Source organism: Trichosurus vulpecula, chromosome 1, assembly GCF_011100635.1.
Source record: "Trichosurus vulpecula isolate mTriVul1 chromosome 1, mTriVul1.pri, whole genome shotgun sequence".
NCBI lineage: Eukaryota > Metazoa > Chordata > Mammalia > Diprotodontia > Phalangeridae > Trichosurus > Trichosurus vulpecula.
The window spans coordinates 547,996,404-548,019,320 of NC_050573.1; the positions used below are offsets into that span (position 1 = coordinate 547,996,404).

Sequence of the window (22,917 nt, forward strand, 5' to 3'; positions counted from 1 at the left end):
CCCCCCCCCCGCCACCCGCCCCCGCCCACAGACAAAGCGTAACGACCTGTTGGTTACAAGCTTGGCTGAAATACTTTTTAATGAGTCTGCATATGCCCTACTTCCAGGACAGACGTTTATAAGAGCCCAGGTAACCTGTGTTTATGGGAACTATCCATTCACATGTGGGATCATAGGATCATAGACTTAGAGTTGGAAAGGACCTTATAAATCATTTAGTCCAGCCTCCTCTTTTAAGAGATGAGAAAACTGAGGTCCAGAGAAGTTAAGTGATTTGTCCAGTATCATACAAGTAGCAGAGCCAGAATTTGAACTTGGGTCCTCTAGTCCCCATTCTAGCACTCTACCCTGGTAGCAGAGTATAAATATTCCAAGACAGGAATAGAACCTGGGTTTGGGAAGAGTCCGATCTATGGAGCAATGCTCCCAGATGCATTATGTACAAATTTGGGGCTTATTGTTTTTAGGAGTCCAAAAAAGAGGGGTTTGTGTTGGGTTAGTTAAGTACCTTGGATTAAAGGGGAATAAGGTTCCAATAAAAAAACCCAGAATTTAGATAGGGAAGTCCTAAGTGCTGCTTTGAAACACATTTGGGAAAAGGGAGTTAAAAAAAAGTCAATATGATTACTTTTGTTGATTGGAATTTCTTTTCCCTCAATGTCACCTCTTACCAACCGAACTCCAGGCAGAGACCAAAGTTGAACGACATGAAGTTTATTCTCCTGTTCCCCTCATTGTGGGCAGCAGCATTGGGGGGCTGGTGCTCTTGGCACTGATCACAGCTGGACTGTACAAGGTGACATCCCTTTATCCCCAACATTCTTCTCAGATTGAAAGGTTTTCTTCTTTTTGAGCCTCTTTCTTTCTTTAAACAATTTTATTGATTAGATTTTGTTTTCAATATATCACACAAACCCTCAGCATACTCTTCATTGAATACAACATAATAAATAGCTCTTTCCCAAAAACAGTTGTAGCTTTAGGGAAGTTTCCAACTCTCACATGGGTACCCTAGAATCAAGGTATTCTATGGATCAGCTTAAGACCATATCTCATAAGCCCTACTAAAGTGGGGGAGTGTCAACCAGAGGACACCATTCATTCAAATCATAGGCAATTAATGAAAGAGTATAGTAAGAAAGTAGCAATAAAACATTTTCCTCATAAACGAGGCATAATCTCACATATGGATCCATGGGGGAAAATGGATGAAATGTGGAAAAACAGCACACATGTGTAGAGAGGCATGCATTGAGGGAATATCTATAGCATAGACTTCACAGAGGGGCAATTCATATTTCTGATGCAACAAGACCAACCATTATTTCTTGTAATGTTATTTTGCTTTTCCCACTTGGACCTGCTCTCTACTGGTCTTGAGTGGTATGCCATTTTGCCTAATGTTGTTTTCTCCAGGATTCAAACAGTTTCTGCTGGTTGCTGCCAAGTGTAGCTTAAAGAACTGGGAGAAGTTCCAAAGCATCTATTCCAGGGGTGGGGAACCTGCAGCCTCGAGGCCACATGTGGCTCTCCAGGTCCTTGGGTGCAGCCTTTTGACTGAGTCCAAGTTTTACAGAACCAATCCTTTTATTAAGGGGATTTGTTCTATGAAGTTTGGATTCAGTCAAAAGGCTATACTTGAAGACCTAGAGGGCTACATGTGGCCTTGAGGCCACAGGTTCCCCACCCCTGGTCTATTCTCTCACCAACTTCCCTTATGTATGCTTGTCCAATAACAGATACTGTCATATACTCTTCTTGGATGGGGGAGGTTCTTTTTATCAAAGCTATTTCCTTTATCCATTGGTTATAAAAGCTTGTACTGAATGTTGCTATACTTAGTCCATGTCAAGAAAAAGGGAATGAAGGAAACCGTGGGTCAGCTGAAAATATACACTATTTAAATTAGAGTTATACCTGAGCAGTTATGATTTAATTAGTAACTTTTCATCTAATATAAATGCCACAAAATAGCAGAGAAATAGAGGCCATCTGGACCTGAAGGTCACTATACTGCCCCTAGACAACAATTATTGTAATAGTAGCCTCCAGTTTCAAAGAAGACAAAAGCAGGGAAGAAAAAGCAATGACCTACGAGAAAGTCATACCCTGAACTGACCTCATGAGAGGAGACAGGTATGGCCTAGAAGGATTCAGCTCCAAACCCTTTCAAAAAGGAGCAAGGACTAGAAAGAAGCAATTACCAGTGGTCCACCATTATGTCTTAGAGCAACACCCACTGGTTACAGTTGCAGAGGTTGCCATGGATGACTCTTTCATCAAGTTCTCACACTATTAGTGATGAGTTTCTCTGTACTGAGCTAGATTGGTCCTGAGAAAACACAATTAGTCTGTGATTAGGCCCATACTAAAAGCCTTTAAAGCATGGTAGAATCTACCAGAGTTATCACAGTCTTTAAGAACCCAGGATCACTTCCTTGCTACAATGAAGCATCACAGTAAGACTTATGGATGTGAGCTTATTTAGCCCTTTGGAATCGATTATGGAAGAAGATGCTATATTGGAAGATATTGTTCTGAGCCCATTTTCCACCAGACAGCTATATCACCTTCCCAGTGGTTGTTGAATTAAAAAAAAATCTTTTCCTTAGTTCTTTGTGTTCTTGGTTAGTATCATCTATATAGACTAATTTGCTCGATGAATTTACTAGGAAGTCTTGTTTATCTAAGCTATTCCATTCATCAGTTTTTCTATTTGTGTATATATGTATGTATGTATGTATGTATGTATGCATATGTATATATACATATGCATATATATAGTACTAGGTACTTTTAATAATCATTTACAATATAATTTGAGAATTGCTGATGCTAAACCACTTTCATTCCTTTTTATTGTTATTTTTTTCCAGAGAATTTTTTGACTTTTGTGCTTTCATATGAAATCTGGTATTATTCATCTGATTATTTAAAATATCCTCTTAAAAATTGGATTGGCATATTTAATATGCAGACTAGAATTTAAGTAATATTATCATTTTACTGTATTGTCATGTTAATTGCCCTCATTTGAGACTTATTTTGTAAAATTTTGTTTTGTGTTTGTAGTTGTTAGTCAAATCAATAAGTATTTAGTAAGTGCCTACTATGTGTTCACTGAGGATACAAAGAAAGGCAAAAATAGTACATACTCTCAAGGAGTTCACATTCTAATAGGGAAGATAACATGAGAACAACTATGTACATATAAGATACATACTGGGTAAATTGAAGGTAATCTCAGAGGAAAGGCACTAGTTTTGAGGGGGACTAAGAACAGCTTCTTGAAAATGCGGGATTCTAGTTGAAACTTGTAGGAAGCCAAGAGTAATCTAATGTCTGTTTTGGTAGCTTAATAACCAGGTATTTAAAGTATTTTGTTATTATCTTTAATGACTCTTCTCTTTCTATCTCTTCTTTGTTGTTATTATTAACATACAGAATTGCTAATTAATTTTTGTGGGTTTATTTTATTTCTTGCTACTTTGCTAAAGTTATTGTCTCCATTTTGATGACAATCATTCTTGAATAGAGTCTAGGACTTTTATTAAGGGGATTTGTTCTTTGAAGTTTGGATTCAGTCGAAGGGCCGCACTTGAGGACCTAAAGGGCCACATGTGGCCTCGAGACCGCAGGTTCCCTGCCCCTGGTTCTAGACTTTTCCAAGTAAGCTATCATATTATTGTCAAGTAGAGATAATTTTGCTTCCTTTTTGCCAATGTTTATCTTCTTAATTTCTTTTTCTGTTGATTGACATAGTTAGCATTTCTAGCACCATGTAAGGTAATGATGGTGACAGAAGACATCCTTGCTTCAGTCCTGATATTGCTGAAAAAGCTTCCAGTCTTTTTCTTTTACAGCAAAAAAAAGTATCGATTGGTTTCAGATAATAAAAAATCACATTAAAGAAAAACTTATTTTCATCTCTATGCTTTTTAGTATTTTTAATATAAATGAATGCTGTGCTTTATTGAGAGATTTTAAACATCTCTTGATATAATCAATTATTTGACTGGAGAGGTCAAATCAGTTAATGGTTTTTCAATTTTGTTACTCTTTTCAAAAAGGTTTCTTTTTCCTATTTTTTGTTCAGTTTTAATTTTTAATTCAATTTATCTTACCTTTAATTTTCAAAGCCTTTTGTGCCTACTTGTTGATTTTCTAGATTTTTTATCATATGTTTCATTAGTCTTTTGTTAATGTAAGTGTATATGGATGTAAATTTTCCTCTAAGTACTGCTTTAACTATTATTCCTATGATTTAGTCTTTGACTTAGTTTTTTAAGACTTTTTAGTATCAATTTGTCTTCGTCTTTAGATAATACTTCCTCTATTAAATATAATTCTATTGCTTTATGATCCATATTGTTAAGATTACTGCTTTTTACATTGGGGGTATTTTTAGTCAGTTTTTATTTTTGTACCCATGTGTAAATATGTATTTTCCTTAAGATTCCCATTTAGAAGTCTATTAAAGTACAAGCAAAACTTAGAGAGATGCAGGATTCTTGGCTCAGTAAGAAAGCAGATGAAATTAAGTTTTATGTGAATAGTAATAATCCAAAGCACTTTTATGATGCCCTGAAGGCTATTTATGGGCCAAAGACCTATGATGCATCTTAACTACTCAGTGCTGATGGAGCCACATAGATTAGTGATAAGCACATGATCCTAGAGAGATGGGCTGCACACTTCTATAGTGTTCTCCACAGACCATCATCAATCAATGCTGAGGCCATTGACTGCTTACCTCAAGTTGAAGTCAATCCCTCTCTAGCTGAAGCTCCAACTGATGAAGAGGTTTTGAATGCCATTAGGCTCCTTTCATGTGGCAAAGCACCTGGTGCTGATTCTACTCCAGGTGAGATTTACAAGGTAGGGGGTCCATCTCATACAAAAGCTGACTGAAATTTCCCAGATTATATGGCAAGAGGAGATTATCCCCCAGGAGTTCATGGGTGCCTCCATTGTCCATCTCTATAAAGGTAAAGGAAATAGACTGTCCTGTGACAATCACAGGGCGGTTTCTCTCTTAGTTATTGCAGACAAGATTCTTAATAGGCTGATCCTTCACCTGGAAAATGGTCATCTACCTGAGAGCCACTGTGGCTGCAGAAAGGGCCAAGGAACAATCAACAACTGCGGGAAAAGTGCCAGAAGCAGAAGTCTGTACACAACGTTTGTGGACCTGACCAAGGCTTTCAATACCGTTAGTTGTAAGGGCTTTTGGAAAATTGTCAAAATTTGGTTATCCGGAGAAGTTCATCAGCATTGAATGTCAATTTCACGACGGCATGCTTGCCCGGGTTCTTGACAATGCTCTTGTGCCTTCCCAGTCACCAACGCAGTGAAACAAGGTTGTGTGCTTGCTCCCATGCTTTTTAGCATAATTTTCAGCCATGTTGCTAAATGCTTTCAATGAGGATGAACATGGCATCAAGGTCAGCTACCACACTGACGGTAAATTTTTCAACTTGAAAAGGCTACAAGCCAAGACCAAAATGGAGGGAGTGTTGGTGCATGGTTTTCTGTTTGCAGATGATTGTGCACTCAACGCAGCCTCTGAAGCTGAGATGCAACAAAGTATGGATCACTTCTCTGCTGCTTGTGCTAATGCTGACCTAACAACACCAAGAAAACACAGGTGCTCCATCAGCCGCTACCACACCATTCATGTGTGGAACCATCAGTTACAGCAAACGGAAAAGTTTTGAATGCTGTGGATAAGTTCACTTGCCTTGGTTAGTGTACTTTCCAGGGATGTACACATTGATAATGAGGTTGACTCACACACTGCCAGAGCTAGCTCAGTGTTTGGGATGCTCCAAAGGAAAGTATGGGAGAGAAGAGGTATTAGACTGATTATCAAACTGAAGGTCTGCAGAGCCATTGTGCTGTCAAATGCAGGTGTCTAAAATTTTAGTCAAAATTTTGGGGCCATGTGGATGAAAGAGCAGTGAATTTACCACATGGTGCCTGAATTCAAATCCTGGATCTACTACTTACCTATGAGGCTTTAGACATGTGACTCAACTTTTCTAGGCCTCTTTTTTCACTTTTGTAGAATGAGGGGCTTGAACCTAATGACTGCTAAAGATACTTCCAACTCTAGAGCTAAAATAGCATGATCTTTCTGTTGGATTTTTCAAGGTCTGAGGAATATTACAGTCACCCCAAATCAATGTCTTACTATCCAGATCTTAACTTAACTTTAACCTTAAGAGCTCAGTTACTGAACTATCTGATGCATATCTATTTAATATTTGTATTGTTTCATTATTTATGATTCCTGTAATAATATAGTTTCTTTACTTGTCTCTTCCGCTACTGGATTATCCAAAATCAAAACTGCAAATCCTGTTTGTCTTTTTTTTAATTCAGAGTATGCATTCCTAGTTTTTTTGTATTCAGCGCATTTTGTCCCAGCTTTTTACTTTAAATCTATATGGATAATAGGGCTCTAGATATCTTTTTTGTACACAGCAGATTATTGGGTTTTGTTTTTAATCCATTCTGAAATTTGCTTCCTTCTTATTGGCGAATTCAGCCTGTTAACATTCAAAGTTATATTTGTTAAATTTGGTTTTCTCTCTTTTTGATTTTATTACATTAATTTCTTCTTTTTTATTAGTATAAGATACCATACTACTTATTTTGTTTTTAACATTCTAATCTTATTCAGTCTCCTATCCATATCAAACACAGGTAAGGCTATCTTATTTTCTAAGAATCTTACTAGTCACTAGCCACTTCTCCTAAACACACCAAAGACAGGCCCTCAGGTTCTATTTCACTGATTTATTTATTTTTGTTTATCCTTCTTTGTATAGCCCAGATGAAAATGTGAAAAAGGACTAGCATTTTTCCTCTACCTCCTTCCCCATCTTGTTTAACTTTACTTTGTGGTCCTTGATTTCAAGAAATATTTTTTTCACTTCTCTCCAAACCTTTCAATCCTTCAGATGACCTTTGTAAAAGAAACTTTTCCTCAAATTCATGACCTTTGTTCAATGACCTTTATAGGATCACAAGATCATAGTGTCATGTTAGGTGTGATTTCAAAACAACAAAGCCTTATTTTAGAAGAGGAAATTCAGAAATAGTATTTATACCACATGAGTCATTGCAAAGATAGCTTTTGTTAGTAAACAGAACACATATACTTCAACACACATTAGAAAAGTAATGAATCTGTGAATAATTCAATGTTAAATATTTTAATGTAAAACTGAATTCAAGGCTGGATTGTCTTTAAGAACCAAAAGTACAATTTTAGTCTATAGTAACTCAAGTTAACCATTAAGCCTCTGTCCAGTAGGATGCTCTAAATTGATTCACTGGTTGGAGAGACCTAATTTTAAGAAATATTGATTTCTATACAACTCACAACTACAAGAAGTTATTCTTTGAGTACTAAATGATCAATTTCCATGCAATTGAGCTTCTCTTTCATGACTATTGCTGCTACATAGTTGATGCTTGTATAAAAACAATCCCCCACAACATTTGTAACATATACATGCTACATATGTGAAATATGTAAAATAAAGCAGTAATACCAGCTCCTTAGCTTGAGAACATATGAGAACCATATGACTTGGGGGAAAGAAAAAAAGAAGAAATAAAAGAAGCTTCCCTTTTCATTCCCCTATCTCACAAAAAATGAAAACTGCTACCCAACAACAGTTCCTGTTACATTCAGTTAACACAAAGTTATTCTTTATTCCTTATTTGCATTCAATTCTTTATTAACTTGTTTAAATTTCATCTGCTTGGTTAATTTGTATGTCAAAGGCTCTTCCTAGGTCTTGATCAATTCATAAGAAAAGACTTAAAATTTCTTACATCAGTGAAAAACTATCTTCTTTCTGTGATGGATTCCATTCAGTTTTGTAGGAGATCCAACTTTGAGGCACAGGCCAACTTCCTTTTCTTTTCAATATGTTATATTTCAATCTATTTTTTTTGTCTTCTTTGATTCTTCTTGTGTCATTTGAATGGACACTTGTTGATATGTAACTTGCTTTCTCCTGGTTGCTTATGATACTTATTTTCTTGACTGTGAAGCACTAGAACTTGACAACTACAGTTCTGAGTGAGTTAAATTTAGGATTATTCTTGAGCAGCATTCTGAGAATCCTATAAATTTTCCCTCTGCCCTACATTTATAATAATTCTTGGTAATTGCTTTATCTCTTAGATTATGATACTTAGTCTTTTTGTTTCTTTTGGTTTATGGAGATCTGAGATCTGCTTTTGACATTTTAAAAAATTGATTGTTATTTTTTCTTCTGTCTCTTTCATTTTTCATTCTGAGTCATTCTATCATAGTCTATCACTTCACTGAGATTTTCCACTGACTTTTCTCCTTTCTCAATTCTCATTTAACTTCTTGAATTATTCCTTCAGTGATTTTATTTTCAATCACATAGATTTCTTTATTTTTTATATTTTGATTATAAACCATGCTCTTAAGGAATGTTCATTCTCTCTTTTAGAAGTATAGTTGTTATTTTTGTCATCACTTTTTCCTTCTGAAGATTTGTCCTTTTTTTGATTCATTGTTATGGGACCTTTTTTGTGTTTACTAATTTCATTGGTTTTTCTATTAGTTTTCCTGTGAAGTTTTTTTTTTTTGGTTATTTCTTTCTTTTCCTTTGTTTCTTCATCACTGTTCTTACGTTTTATTTGGAGGATTTGCCAGAGATTTGGATTAGCACACAGAAGCTTGACTTAGTTACAACTACTCACAACACCATCTTGCATAGCTTTTTTTCTTCTCTTTTCATTGTTTTCACCTCTCATCTCTCCTTTCTTCTCATTCTACTTTCCTTACTTATATGGTGTTTCCCTTCCTATTTTCCCACATCCTTGCTCTATCTTTCTTTGTTTCTTCTTCATCTCTCATTTCCACCTCCCTGGGTCTTCATAATTTTCTCTTTCCTGTCGAGCTCCCCATCATAGTTCCCACCTCCTTGATTTATTCCTGATATGAAAGTGAGAAATAGGAAAATATCTATGATTCTCATCCCTTTCTCACCAACTCTCTCTTCACCCCCACAGCTTGGATTCTTCAAACGCCAATACAAAGATATGATGAATAATCCTGGGGAAAGTGCACCTGACACAGCACCTCCTGAATAAGTGCTCCTTCTTTCACCACCAGCTTCTTCTGATGGAGACCAATAGATTTTGTTAAACAAATGCATCAGTTCTCTTCTTGCCCAGGAGCCAAACCACTTGTTTCCTTCAGAAGAAGGGAGTGCAAGCAGGTCATTGAATGAAGGGATATGTGAAATACCTCTTGGAAATGAACTGCTTGGCTTTTCAACAGTGTATGCACACTGTTGAATACACACTTACATAGGGTGTGACTTGCTTAAGCAGAGGTGGCTGCAATTGGCAAAACCCTTCCAGCAGGATAAGAATTGTTTGTGGTTCACATATGTGTACATAAAACCTGAAATAGCAAATTACTACCTGTTCTTCCCCTTGAGTGGATGTCTGTCCTTGGATATAGGACAGAGAATGGCAAGGTGGGGTAAGGAGGGAACTCTTTGCTCTAACTGGAAATAAACAGAAGTGGGATTTTTTTCCTTCCCCATGTGAGTGTGTTTCCAGGGAAAGCCAAGAAAGCGTTTGATGAAAGGTTGAAACAGTAGTAGCAAAGCCGGTAAGGTGGGATGGATGTCAGAGGCAGAGTGAAACTTTGGAATACCTTTAAGGGGAGAGTTGTTTGGTTCCCTTTACACATCACCATGTGCAGGTAGGGACTGAATAAGTGTTTTCTCAGGAAGGTAGGAATATACCTGGAACCCAAAGACATTAGAAGGGTGGGAAGGTTGCCTGGGAAAGGAGTGGTTTACTGTTATAAGAAGTGTGTTATCATGTTCAGGATTCTTATGTATAATAGGGGAATGGGGGTGGAGAGGGGGAAAAAAAGGTCCGACTGAGTAAATTAATCAAAACATTATTCAAAGTAAATGTCAAGATGCTAAAATATAATGCATTTACCAAATGAAAACACATCTCACAACAAGGCCCAGACACCTCCTTGAATCAATCAAAGCATTTCAGTTAGGTACAGAGCAGTTAGTCTGTTATGTTGAGGAAGTGGGCTAAACCCTCAAGATCCTACCTCCCCAAAAAAGAAGAGTTAGTTGAGGACCTAAGAAATTTCAAAGATGTGGCAACAGAAAAGAAAGACTATGAGCGTTGAGAGCTGAGCTGGAAAGAAAGAAGAGCAGAGACAATCGATAAGAAGAAAGAGAAATTAGGACTGAGTAGAAAAGGGAGAGACAGAGGATGACCATTGGCCCTCAAGACATCTCAGAACAAAACATTCTTGCTCAAGCTACTAGCTGTACATAGTTCCTCAAGGACTGATGAAAGTTCCAAAAAATGATCTGTTCTTTCTCCACCTCTGGGTACCTTTCTATTCATACCCACTGTAATATACTCTGCTTCACCCAAACGTTTTCTGAAAATTTACCTGAAATTTTCATAAAGAGACCAGAAGTTAGCAAGAAATAAATGTAAGTCTAAATTAAGGCAGAGAAACATACCTCTGCCTAAATATTATGAATTTTTCTACCTGGTGGCTCATTGTGATTGTGATGATATTCCTAACTGTTTGTAAACTTCCTAAAGCAGTAGAGGAAGGAACCAAATAGACCTCAGAGGCCATCATAGTGCCCCAAGGCTCTAAATGAGCTACTTATTTTAACATAATGTTATACTCAAATAGTTAATTCCTTCCTTCCCTCCCCGCCCCCCATCTTTCTACTGCCCTTTCCTTCATCCTATCTCTTTCCCCAGATAAGTTGTTCAAAATCAATCCTTTCCCCACAAACCTCACAGTTTAAATAACATTCTTTCGTGGGAACATTTTCTAAGTTTGCTTTTACTTGGATTTGGTTACTCTGATTTCTGTTATATTTATAGGGGTTACCCCATTTTATTTTCCCCTTCTATATTAATAATTTTTTGGTTTTGATGAAACCTGTTTCTACTAAATTTTGCTGTTAGACAAACAAGTCACGTTTCCTCCAAATCCTGAATCATGAGCCCAGTCCTATCCCTTGCCCTCACCATAATCTCTCACTGCTCCTAAGGCCATCACTGCATCATCCCATACCAACTTGGTTTTCAGTCCCCCCACCCCACCCCCATGGCACTACATATCCCTTCTAGCAAGCAACATAACATTTGTTCAGAGGAAAGGGTCTCTTTTTGTGTCTATCTCCCTCACCCAGACAAGAAATGTTACAAGGTCTCTGTTATCCATTACTGACATATCTCTCCCTCTTGGCAACATTCTTTAATTTCCCTTTCTAGGGTGAGGATTGCCTTCCTCTGCCTTAATCTAACCCCTCCATTGCTTTTATTTTGCTTTCAAATAGCCACCTATTTTTATTAACAGCTTAAGGAGCACAGCTGCCAGAGAAAAAGCCATGAGCATCAGGAAGTACTGGGCAAGAAAGGACCTTACCTGGGGTGGTACTAATGTGGAAGGAAAAATGGGACACTTTAAGCTTTCTACATTGCAAAATGGTTGAAGGCTGCTGGGAGTGGAGGGAAGTAGGTCCCTAGGTGTGGGGGCAGAAGAGAAGCTCATGTGGGGTAAACCTGGAAGGAGGGATATTTTTTAAATTGTGTGACCTGGGACAAGGCCCTGATCACCACCACCTACTTATGACTGTAGTACTTGCCGCACAGAATTGTTGTAAGGCTCAAAAGAGTCAATCTAGGATCTAGCATGATCTTTACATATATGTGGGAGAGATAAATGTCTAGGAGAGAGACTAGGGGAGAGAGAAAAACACATCTTTTGCTATATTGAGATAAATGATTTTTTTTTTATTTAGACCAACAAACAGTAAACATTGTGTGATGTCGTTTTCTCTACACCTCCCAGTCAACTGTATGACTCAGAAGGTTTGGTCTCATATAGAAAATTATCTGCTGTTCCTTTCTTAGGTTTTCATCAAGTATACCATTGTATACATAAGTCATTCTCAAATATTTTACAGGGATGGAAAAGTAGATATATAGATGACCAGTTGTTAACTCAATTCAGTTCAATAAACATTCATTAACACATGAGGCACTGGGAAGGTGAAGCCAAGACAGTGGAGTAAAGGCAGGGATTTGCCTGAAATCTCCTAAATTCCCTTCCAAACAATTTTAAAACAACACTTCAGAACAAATCCTGAAATGGCAGAACCAACAAAAGAATGGAACGAAACAATTTTCCAGCCCAAGACAACTTAGGAGGTCAGCAGGAAAGGTCCGTCTCACTGAACTGAAAGTGAAATGCTCTCCATTGCAGACCTTGGAGGCAATTGAATTAGAAGTTTCCCACAAACAGTAAGGGGGTCAGACAACTGGTCAAAAGGAGATTATAGGGGTTGCTTTGCTAGTACTAGGTGCACAACTCTGTTGCACTGCCAATATATGGATCTGGGTCATAGTCCAAGGGTGAGGAGGAGCACAAACACTAAAGAGCTCCCAACTCAGAGCAGAGACTCTGGTCACAGTTCTAGGGTATAAAAGAGTGCTTGTGATCACTTACAGAGCAGAACACAGACCAGGAGAGCAGTACTACATTTCTTCTTAGATTGTGCCACTTGAAAGAACTAAAAATTTACAGACCCCCCAGAACTAGCTCTGAAAACAGCTGTACAAAAAAACCTAAAACTTAGGACAGGGCTCCCTCCATCCCAGGAGAAGAGCTATTTTGACTTTGTTTTCTTCTTCTGAGTTTGTGTTTTGATCTTCCCTGCCACCATAGTAACTTTCTGTAGTCAGGTTTTTTTTTTCATTAGTATGGTGACAGGGAAGATCAAAATAGCTACATCCAAAGCCTCAAAAAGAAAGGTGAATTAGTCTCAAGCCCAAAAAGAATTCCTGGAATAGCTCAAAAAGGATTGTAAAAATCAAGTAAGAGACGTAGAAGAAAAACTGGGAAAAGAAGTAACAGTGATGCAAGAAAATAATGGAAAAGAGAGTTAACAGCTTGGAAAAGGAGGCCCAAAAATTTTGGAAGAAAAATAACACCTTAAAAAACATAATAGGCCAAATGGTAAAAGAGGCACAAAAGCCCACTGAAGAGAAGAACTCCTTAAAAAGCAGAATTGGCCAAATGGAGAAGGAGGCACAAAAGCTCACTGAAGAAAATAATGCCTTAAAAATTAGAATTGGGAAAGTGGAACCTAATGACTCCATGAGACATCAAGAAACAATAAAACAAAACCAAAAGAATGAAAAAAAAAATAGAAGAAAATGTGAAGTCTCTTTGGGAAAACAACCAACCTGGAAAATAGATCCAGGAGAGATAATTTAAGAACTATTGTGTTGAGGTTCAAGGTATGTTGTGAGGTCATCTTGAAAGAATCCACAGACTCAGAAAATCTCCAACCCAAGCAAAGTCTTTTACTGAGAATTACATCTCTCAGAAAGTGGGCTAGGCTCCAAGAAGGAATCAGCAGCTAGCAAAGCAAGACAGGGATTTTTACAGAGCAAAATATACAATTACATCATTATAGAATATTGGGATATTAAATATAAGAGGGATTTATTGATATGAGGGGAGTCTTATATTTGATGGAGCTGTGCATGTAGTTACTCAGAATGCATACAGAAAAATCCACTGGGGGGTATTTACATATGATAATGATATTATAATAAGCCTCTCTACATTATAAGTTCATCTTAGGACAGTTCTTTACTATTACTGAGCAGGCATCCACTTAGGCTGTGATTTAATGGTCAAGCATCCTGCTCAACATCCTGTTGGTTCTGTTTTCTGATTGGCTGGCTATTGTGGTCCTGTCTAAAACTAGATGGACGTGGTTGACACATCTGCTGTTCTAGCAAGGCAATGAGACATATGAGGAAGTTGGGATATTGGAGGCAGTGGCTAGACTTCATCAATTGGACTACCTGAAAGCCATGATCAAAAAAAAGAAGACCTTAACCATCATCTTCCCAAAAATCATCAAGGAAAACTGCCCTAATATCCTAGAACCAGAGAGTAAAATAGAAAATAAAAGAATCCACCATCTCCTACAAGAGATCCCAAAATGAAAACTCCCAGGAAATTTTAGCCAAATTCTGGAGCTCCCAGGTCAAGGAGGAAATACTGCAAGCAGCCAGAAAGAAATAATTCAAATATTGTAGAGCCGCAGTGAGGATAACACAAAATTTAACACCTTCTACATGAAATGTTTGGAGAGCTTAGAATGTGATATTGTAGAGTAGAAAGGAGCTAGAATTACAACCAAGAATCACCTACCCAGCAAAATTGAGTATAATATTTCATGGGGAAAATTAAACATTTAATGAAACAGAAGACTTCCAAATATTCCTGATGAAAAGACCAGAGATAAATAGAAAACTTGACTTTCAAATACAAGACTCAAGAGAAGCATAAAAAGGTAAACAGTAAAGAGAAATCCTAAAGGTCAAACTGTTCACAATCTTACATGGGAAGATGGTACATATAACTCCTAAAAACCTTTATCATTATTAGGGCAGTTAGAAGGAGTAGACATAGACAGAGGGCATCGGTGTGAGTTGACTATGATGGGATAATATCTTAAAAAATTGAATTGAGGGGTAAGAAAGAGGGAGGCACTAGGCAAAGGGGGAAGGGAGAAATAGAATGTAGTAAATTATATCACATGAAAGAGATGCAAAAGAGCTTTTACAATGGAAGTGAAGATGGGGGCGTGGTGGACAACAGTTGAACCTTACTCTCAGAATTGGCTCAAAGAGGGAATAACTTATATACTCAGTTGTGTACCCTTCAGCAAATTATGAGGGGAAAAAGGTAAGGGGGGGCGGGAAGAGGATAGAAGGAAGGGCAGAGTGGACGAGGTTTTGGTTAGAAGCAAAACACTTTTGAGGAGGGGCAGGGAGAAAGGAGAGAGAGAGAGAGAGAGAGAGAGAGAGAGAGAGAGAGAGAGAGAGAGAGAGAGAGAGAAAGAGAGAGAGAGAGATAAACAAAAGAAAAGTAGGATGGAGAAAAATGCATAGTTAGTAATCATAACTGTGAAAAAAATTACAAGTTTCTCTGATAAAGACCTCATTTCTCAGATATATAGAGAACTAAGTCAATTTCGTAAAAACACAATCATTCTCCAATTGATAAATGGTCAAAGGATATAAACAGTTTTCAGATGAAGTCATCAAAGTTATCCATAATATGAAAAAAACACTCTGAATTACTATTGATTAGAGAAGTACAAATTAAAACAACTCTGAGGTACCACCCCACACCTATTAGCCAATATGACAGAAAAGGAAAATGACAAATGTTCGAGGGGATGTGGGAAAATTGAGACACTAAAGCAATATTGTTGGAGTTGTGAACTGATTCAACCATTCTGGGGATAAATTTGGAACTATGCCAGAAGGGCTATAAAACCCTGCAACCCAGCAATACCACTACTAGGTCTGTATTCCAAAAAGACTTTTTTTAAAAAAGGAAAAGAACCTAAGTGTACAAAAATATTTATAGCAGTTCTTTTTTGTGGTGGCAAAGAATTGGAAGTTATGGGGATACCCATCAATTGGGGAAAAGCTGAACAAGTTGTGGTATATAACTGTCATAGAATACTATTATGCTATAAAAAATGATGAGCAGGATACTTTAAGAAAAATGTAAGAAAGACTTCCATGAAGTGAGCAGAACCAGAACGGTGTACACAGTAACAGAAATATTGTACAATAATCAACTAGAAATGACTTAGCTATTCTCAGAAATACAATGATTCAAGACAATTCTGAAAGACTTATGATGAAAAATACTGTCCTCCTCCAGAGAAAGAACTGATGGATTCTGAATGCAGATCAAAGCATGCTTTTTTTTTAACTTTATTTGCCTTTGGGGGTTTTTAGCTGTATTTTTTCACATGACTAATATAGAAATATGTTTTGCATGACTGCACATGTATAATCCATATCAAATTGCTTGCTTTCTCAATAATGGGGGGGGAGAAGCCAAGAAGGAGAAATTTTGGAGCTCGATTTAAAAAAAAAGAATGTTGAAAATTGTTTTCATATGTAATTTAAAAAAAACCAAAATATTAACAAAATGTGTGAGGCACTGCATTACTGCATTGGTAGGTATAGCTAAGCCAATTGTGAAAATCCGTATTTTGCCTTGGAGTATGATATTCAGTTTTGCTGGGTAGGTGATTCTTGGTTTTAATTCTAGCTCCACTGATCTCTGGAATATCGTATTCCAAGCCCTTCAATCTCTTAATGTAGAAGCTGCTAGATCTTGTGCTATTCTGATTATGTTTCCACAATACTCAAATTGTTTTCTTCTGACCACTTGCAGTATTTTCTCCTTGATCTGGGAGCTCTGGAATTTGGTGACAGTATTCCTAGGAGTTTTCTTTTGGGGATCTATTTGAGGTGGTGATCTGTGGATTCTTTCAATTTCTATTTTACCCTCTGCTTCTAGAATATAAGAGCAGTTCTCCTTGATAATTTCTTGAAAGATGATATCTAGGCTCTTTTTTTGGTCATGGCTTTCAGGTAGTCCAATAATTTTTAAATTCTCTCTCCTGGATCTATTTTCCAGGTCAGTGGTTTTTCCAATGAGATATTTCACATTGTCTTCCACTTTTTCATTCCTTTGGTTCTGTTTTATAATATCTTGATTTCTCATAAAATCACTAGCTTCCACTTGCTCCAATCTCATTTTTAAGGTAGTATTTTCTTCAGTGGTCTTTTGGATCTCCTTTTCCATTTGGCTAATTCTGCCTTTCAAGGCATTCTTCTCCTCATTGGCTTTTTGGAGCTCTTTTGCCATTTGAGTTAGTCTATTTTTTTAAGGTATTGTTTTCTTCAATATTTTTTTTCAGTATTTTTTGGGGTCTCCTTTAGCAAGTCATTGACTTGTTTTTCATGGTTTTCTCACATCACTCTCATTTCTCTTCCCAATTTTTCCTCTACTTCTCTTACTTGCTTTTCCAAATCCTTTTTGAGCCCTTCCATGGCCTGAGCCCAATTCATATTTTTCTTGGAAGCTTTTGATGTAGGCTCTTTGACTTTGTTGACTTCTTTTGGCTGTATGTTTTAGTCTTCTTTGTCACCAAAGAAAGATTCCAAAGTCTGAGACTGAATCTGAGTACATTTTCACTGCCTGGCCATGTTCCCAGCCAACTTACTTGACTCTTGAGTTTTTCAGCAGGGTATGACTGCTTGTAGAGTAAACAGTACTTTGTTCCAAGCTTGAGGGGATGCACTGCAGATTTCTGAGCTATTTCTATACAGCTAGCTCTGCCACACCAGCACTCCTCCTTCCCCAAGAACCCCCAACCCGGACTGGATTCAGATCTTATGCAGGCTCTGCACTCTGATCCGCCACTTAATTCCTCCCACCAGGTGGGCCTCGGTCCAGAAGCAACTGCAGCTGTAGTTCTGTAGCTGCACCACCCTGCTGCCCCCGGGGCAGGTGGCCAAACCATGAACTCTTTCCACTCCCTGCAGCTTTTCCCACTAACCTTCTCTGTTGTCTTTGGTGTTTGTGGGTTGAGAAGTCTGGTCTAACTGCCACAGCTCACTGATTCAGGGCGCCAGGGCCCGCTCCACCTGGCTCCCAGTCTGGTTGGTCCACGTGGCCCATGCTGGGCTCTGCTCCCTTCTGCTCCCAGCTCTGTGTGCGATAGACCTCACCCAGGGACCATCCAGGCTATCCTTGGCTGGAACCCTGCTTCCCTCTGCTATTTTGTGGGTTCTGCAGTTCTAGAATTTGTTCAGAGCCATTTTTTGTAGGTTTTTGGAGGGACTTGGCGGGGAGTTCAGGCAAGTCCCTGTTTTCCTGCCACCATCTTGGCTCCACCCCCCAGCTAAGCCAATTGTGGCACGAGCATGTAATGAAATGTTACTGTGCTGAAACTACAGAAAAGCATGGAAAAATTTACACCATTTGATGCAGAGTAAAGTAATCAGAGTCAAGGAAACAACATATGCCATGACTAAAACAATGTAAATGGAAAGAACAACCACAAAACAATCAGACACGAATGCTGCTAAGTTACAAAGAACAAGTATGGATCCAAAAGAAACAAACAAAAAAGAACTATGAGAAGATACCCTCCACCCCAGACCTTTGGAGAGGTGGGAACTCCACGGTGTGGCACATAACCTACATTTTCGGACTTTTTAGATTTATCAATTAGTTTTGCTGGTGGGTTTGTCTTTTCTTCCTCTTTTTTTTCTTAAAAATGTGATAAATTATACAGAATGGCTCTCTGGCAGTAGGGGTCGATACTAGGATAAATTCTGATTAAAAAGACAAAAGATATCAATAAAAATTTATCAAAAAATACGAAGCACTCTTGACCGTAGGAATACAAAGACAGAAAGGAACCATTCCCTATCCTCAAAGAGCTCACATTGAACTGAGATGATATAACATATAAAGACAGTTCCCACTTTTTGTAATTTCACATTGTACTAATTTGACTTTAAACAAAGGATTCTGAAAGAAATCACTTATGTTGCCATATTTCCCCATGTATGAGGTGCTCCCATGTATAAGGCGCACCTTAATTTGGGGGCCCAAAATTTGAAAAAAAATGTATCACATAAAGTTATTGAACTCAAGTTTTATTTATCATAAAATTAATACAATAATACAATGAAATTCACGGACCTTCCGCTCGTAGCTTTCAGGCATCCTTTGAGCAAGCCTGGTGCGTGCACGCGTGCTTAGTCCATTCTGCTTCATGAACCTGAAGCACCCGTTGTGTCCTCCTTTGAAATCAGTAACTTCTTTTTCATCAGTAATTCTTCTCGCCTCACGCTGAACCATCTTTGTGGACGCAGGAATTCCAATTGCCCTTTGCTCTTCAATCCATATGTTCAATTCCCTCTCCATTTTGCTGACTTGCCTCTCGTGACCTTCTTCTGCTGTGGCATTTTCAGGAGGGTTTCTTCTTCCCGTAGCCAGTCTCAGATTGTTTTCGCAGTTGGAGAAGCACCGAACTTACATTCAGCAGCACGATTTCCATTCACTTTTGCAAACTGGATCACTTTTAACTTGAATTCAGCACTGTACAAAAATCTTTTCTGAGCCATTTCTGGGTAGAGCATGGCAAAATGTAACCTAATATACCGGTCACAAATGCGAAACAAGGAGCGCAAAGACAACAAGCACGAAAAAGCGGGAAACGCAAGTAAAAAAAAACTACCACCACTGTATTAGATGCACCCAGTTTTTAGACCCCAAATTTTTTGAAAAGGGGTGTGTCCTATATATGGGGAAATATGGTAATTTTACTGTCAGTACCGTGGTTTTTCTCTGTTCCTGCCCTTCCTCTCCCCACTCTCTGGCTTTCCACCCTCAACCCCACCCCCCAAAAAAAACTAAACTAAAAAAAGCCTCCAAGTGACATACATTGAGAGACCTCCACAGCAGGATCAGAGGGCTCGGCTTGAGAACTCCAGCTCTGAGAAAGGATACCCTTGCCCCCTCCATCAGCCCACAAGGCCTTGCTTGTCTGTCTTCCCTCCACCCTTGCTGGAGTACTACATCTGTCCCTGGCTTCTTCCTGTCTGTGTCTATGTCCTGCCCCAATGTGTCTGCCTGTACAACACCAGGCCTTTGGCTGGGAAAAATGTAAGGTTGCCACTGCACACTCTCTGCTGTCTTCACGTGACCCACGACAACCAGCCATTGTCATTCTGTCTCTTGTCTAACCTATCTGGCCCAAAGAAGTTTAGCCTAGTTGTGAAGGTCTTCTCTAGCTTCTTTCCAGACTCCCAAGTGGCAGCCCTGCCCCATTGAATTCCTTCTCCTGCTCTCTCCTCTGTCTCTGGCCTCCACTGTGTTCCTTGAACAGGATGCTGGCCCCCTCCCTCCAGGGCCAAGTGGTCTCCTTCCTGCCACCCTCTCTCCCTTCCCTGCATCCAAATTCACATTATACATTCTTTACGTAGAGCATAGTATGAGGTGTAAGGGTGAAACCCTTTTTTGTATGATTTAGCCAAGTAAAGGACCTAAAGCTTGAGTAGTTTGTTTACAAGGCCAAATGAAACTAGGAACTTGCCCCAAGGGCAGGACTGGAGGGAACTGGTGGAAGTGTTGGTTGTCTTCCTCTTAGAATGTAAGCTTCCCCTAGGGTAAAGATTGCTTTATCCTTTTACAGTAGAGGTCTATCTATCTATCTATCTCCCAGGACCTAGTATGGTGCCTGACAAATCAGTCAATCAATAAACATTTATGAAGTAGCTATTAAATGCCATGCATTAGCACCGAGGATAAAAATACAAATAAAAACGAAGCCGGTCCCTGCCCTCAAGTAGCTTACAATATAACACTAAGTAAATGTTTGCTGATGGGTTGATATTAATTTATTAGGCCTTTGGTCTTTGGACAAGTATTCAGAACAATACTGTTTGTGGTCTGATTGTATGAATGCCTGGATCCCTCACAGGAATTCCCACACAGCTCAGGGACACAAAGGCTGAGAATACACTGATACAGGACCCGGGGACATAAAGCCCAACTGACACACTTACAACCTAAGCACACAGTTAGATAAAATCCAAGAGATGCACACAAACCTGCCCCAGGGTAAATGAGTAACTCTGCCACACAGAGTTCAAAGAGGTACTGGAGGGTTCAGTGAACACCTGCCTATCTCTCTACTCAAAAAAAAAGTCTCTGGGGACTGAGACTGTGTATGTAATGGGATATGAGCAACTGCTATGAATATGTATATATATTTTAAGGATCGAATCACAAGGTATAATCAGCACTCTTCACTCAAAACTAAACCAGTATAACATTTATTCTGTACACTAGGATAAGACAAAACATCTATAGAAATACAGAAAGACAAAGCTCAACAATGCCACAAAAATATTTACACGCATCACCAGACCTGAGAACACCACCATCTCGGTTCTCTTTCACAGACTTGAGGCTCCTTTATTACAGCTTCTAGCTTAAGCTAAATGTCCTTCTCTCAGGTGGGTCCCTCTCCAACGAGTTCCCCTCTCCTAGCAAGTTCCTGCCCCAAGCGAGTTGTTGCCCCCAATATCAATCTTCTAGGATATATATATAGTTTTCCGACAGACTCGGCACCTGATTAGCTCAGAGCAGAAAGGCATGAAAGCCCATGTGTGCAGTGCCAAAAATCGTGACAACCTACCTGCCTAGCTGGCTCTCTGTGACTTCAGCACCAGATGTGTCACGGCTGTGAACTGCACCAGGGCTTAAAGGAGCAAAACATCAGTGATTGGTGAGGTGAAATACTGGTGTACCCCCTAAACTAGGAACATGGCCCCTGTTCCAAGGGAAAAAAGGAATACATAGGCCTGTTAATGGACAGGGAAGATCTTCATATTCCATTAACCCTACAGACTAACACCTCACTTAGAAAAACTCCAACCCTGGTTCTAGCTAAAATGTAATGCAGTGGAAACAACTGTTTCTAAAACACATACCTCAGTTGACACCAACCCACAAGATTCAAAACTTTATGTGTCTCCCCAGTAGTCATTGACCACAGCACTTCGGACAGCCCTTTCCTTCAAGTCACATTCACTATTGTTGATTAAGACAGAAAACATCCATTAAAGCAAAGAGATCTATACAAAGATACTAACATGACCTCAAAGAAGGTCAATTTTGACACATGAATTCTCCCCAGTATATGTAATCTTTGGCCTAGATTCATGAAGTAATTGCTTCCTGTAGTGAAAATACATAAGTATTTGCTGATTTGTTTGGTTTGTTATTTGGGGGGGCGGGGAGGGGTTGGTTTGTTGGGTTTTTTTGTTAATGGAGGATGAAAGATCTGAGTTGTATGGACTAGAGTAGTAAGAGTAGTGAACTTTGGAGTTAGATCTGGAATTTTGTGCCAGATTAACATTTACTAGCTGCATGACCCAAATCAAGCTCTCTGAATATGCATGTCCTCATTTGTTTAAAAAAAAGTGGAGATAATACATTTGCAAAATTTAATATAATGGATATGGGGTCATCTCCAGTCATCCTGATCTATATCTTGCCATTAGACCCAGATGGCTCCAGAGAAGAGAATGAGGCTGGTGACTTTGCACAGGCCTCCTCACTTAAATCCAATTCATTGGTCAAATCATGGCATCACCTTCCTGATGTGATGGTCCTCTTCCAGAATGAAGGACAAACAACAACCTGTGAGTAGTAGTAACTGCCCCACTGGAGATGCAACTGGCCAGTTCCATTTGGGCAATGCAGCTCCTTCCTTCCTTCCTTCCTTCCTTCCTTCCTTCCTTCCTTCCTTCCTGCCTTCCTTCCTGCCTTCCTTCCTTCCTGCCTGCCTTCCTGCCTGCTTGTCTTCCTGCCTGCCTTCCTTTTTTCCCTCCCTCCTCTCCCTTCTTCCTCTCCTTCCCTCCTCTCCCTCTGTCCACATAGGGTATCATGACCTCAGCTGCAGATGCTCAGCCCAAAGGAAGATAAATTTTGTTTCCTGAAACCTCACAAGATATCTTGGGGTTTACACTCAAGATTTCTTTCTTAAAGACCATGCCTTAAACCCAAATCACTCTGGCTCTCGTTGATTGGCCAATAATAGGTCCCAGCCCAAGCCTTACTTGATCATTGTTTGAAATCTGATGGTTCAGAGTGAGAGTAAATAGCAATTTTTCTATTTTGGCCAGAAACCCTGAGGGTCTTCCCCTCCCAGATTAATTTTTTTTGACTAGGTAAAAGAGGCCATTCTTTGCCTCATTTTTTGCCTAGCCTTAGTCACTGAATGGGCATTGCCTCAGCAAAACAGACCTGGGAAAGACTTTAACTCAAAAAGGTCTCCCACTGAATCCCTGGCCATCTCCAGTCCTGATCTGTACCTTGCCACTGGGCCCAGATGGCTCAGGAGGAGAAAGTGAGGCTGATGTCTTTTGCAC

The 22,917-nt window shown here is 39.0% G+C and overlaps 1 protein-coding gene across 1 annotated transcript in view; it reads left to right on the plus strand.

Moving 5' to 3' along the window:
- LOC118841617 (integrin alpha-M-like) overlaps positions 1–9,525 on the plus strand; it is a 60,544-nt gene extending 51,019 nt beyond the window's left edge. Inside the window, exons 28-30 of the mRNA XM_036749178.1 lie at positions 32–130; positions 686–796; positions 9,067–9,525. Of these exons, the coding sequence (XP_036605073.1) occupies positions 32–130; positions 686–796; positions 9,067–9,147 (291 nt within the window). The 3' untranslated portion in view covers positions 9,148–9,525. The remainder of the gene's footprint in view (positions 1–31; positions 131–685; positions 797–9,066) is intronic.
- Positions 9,526–22,917: the final 13,392 nt, after the last annotated feature.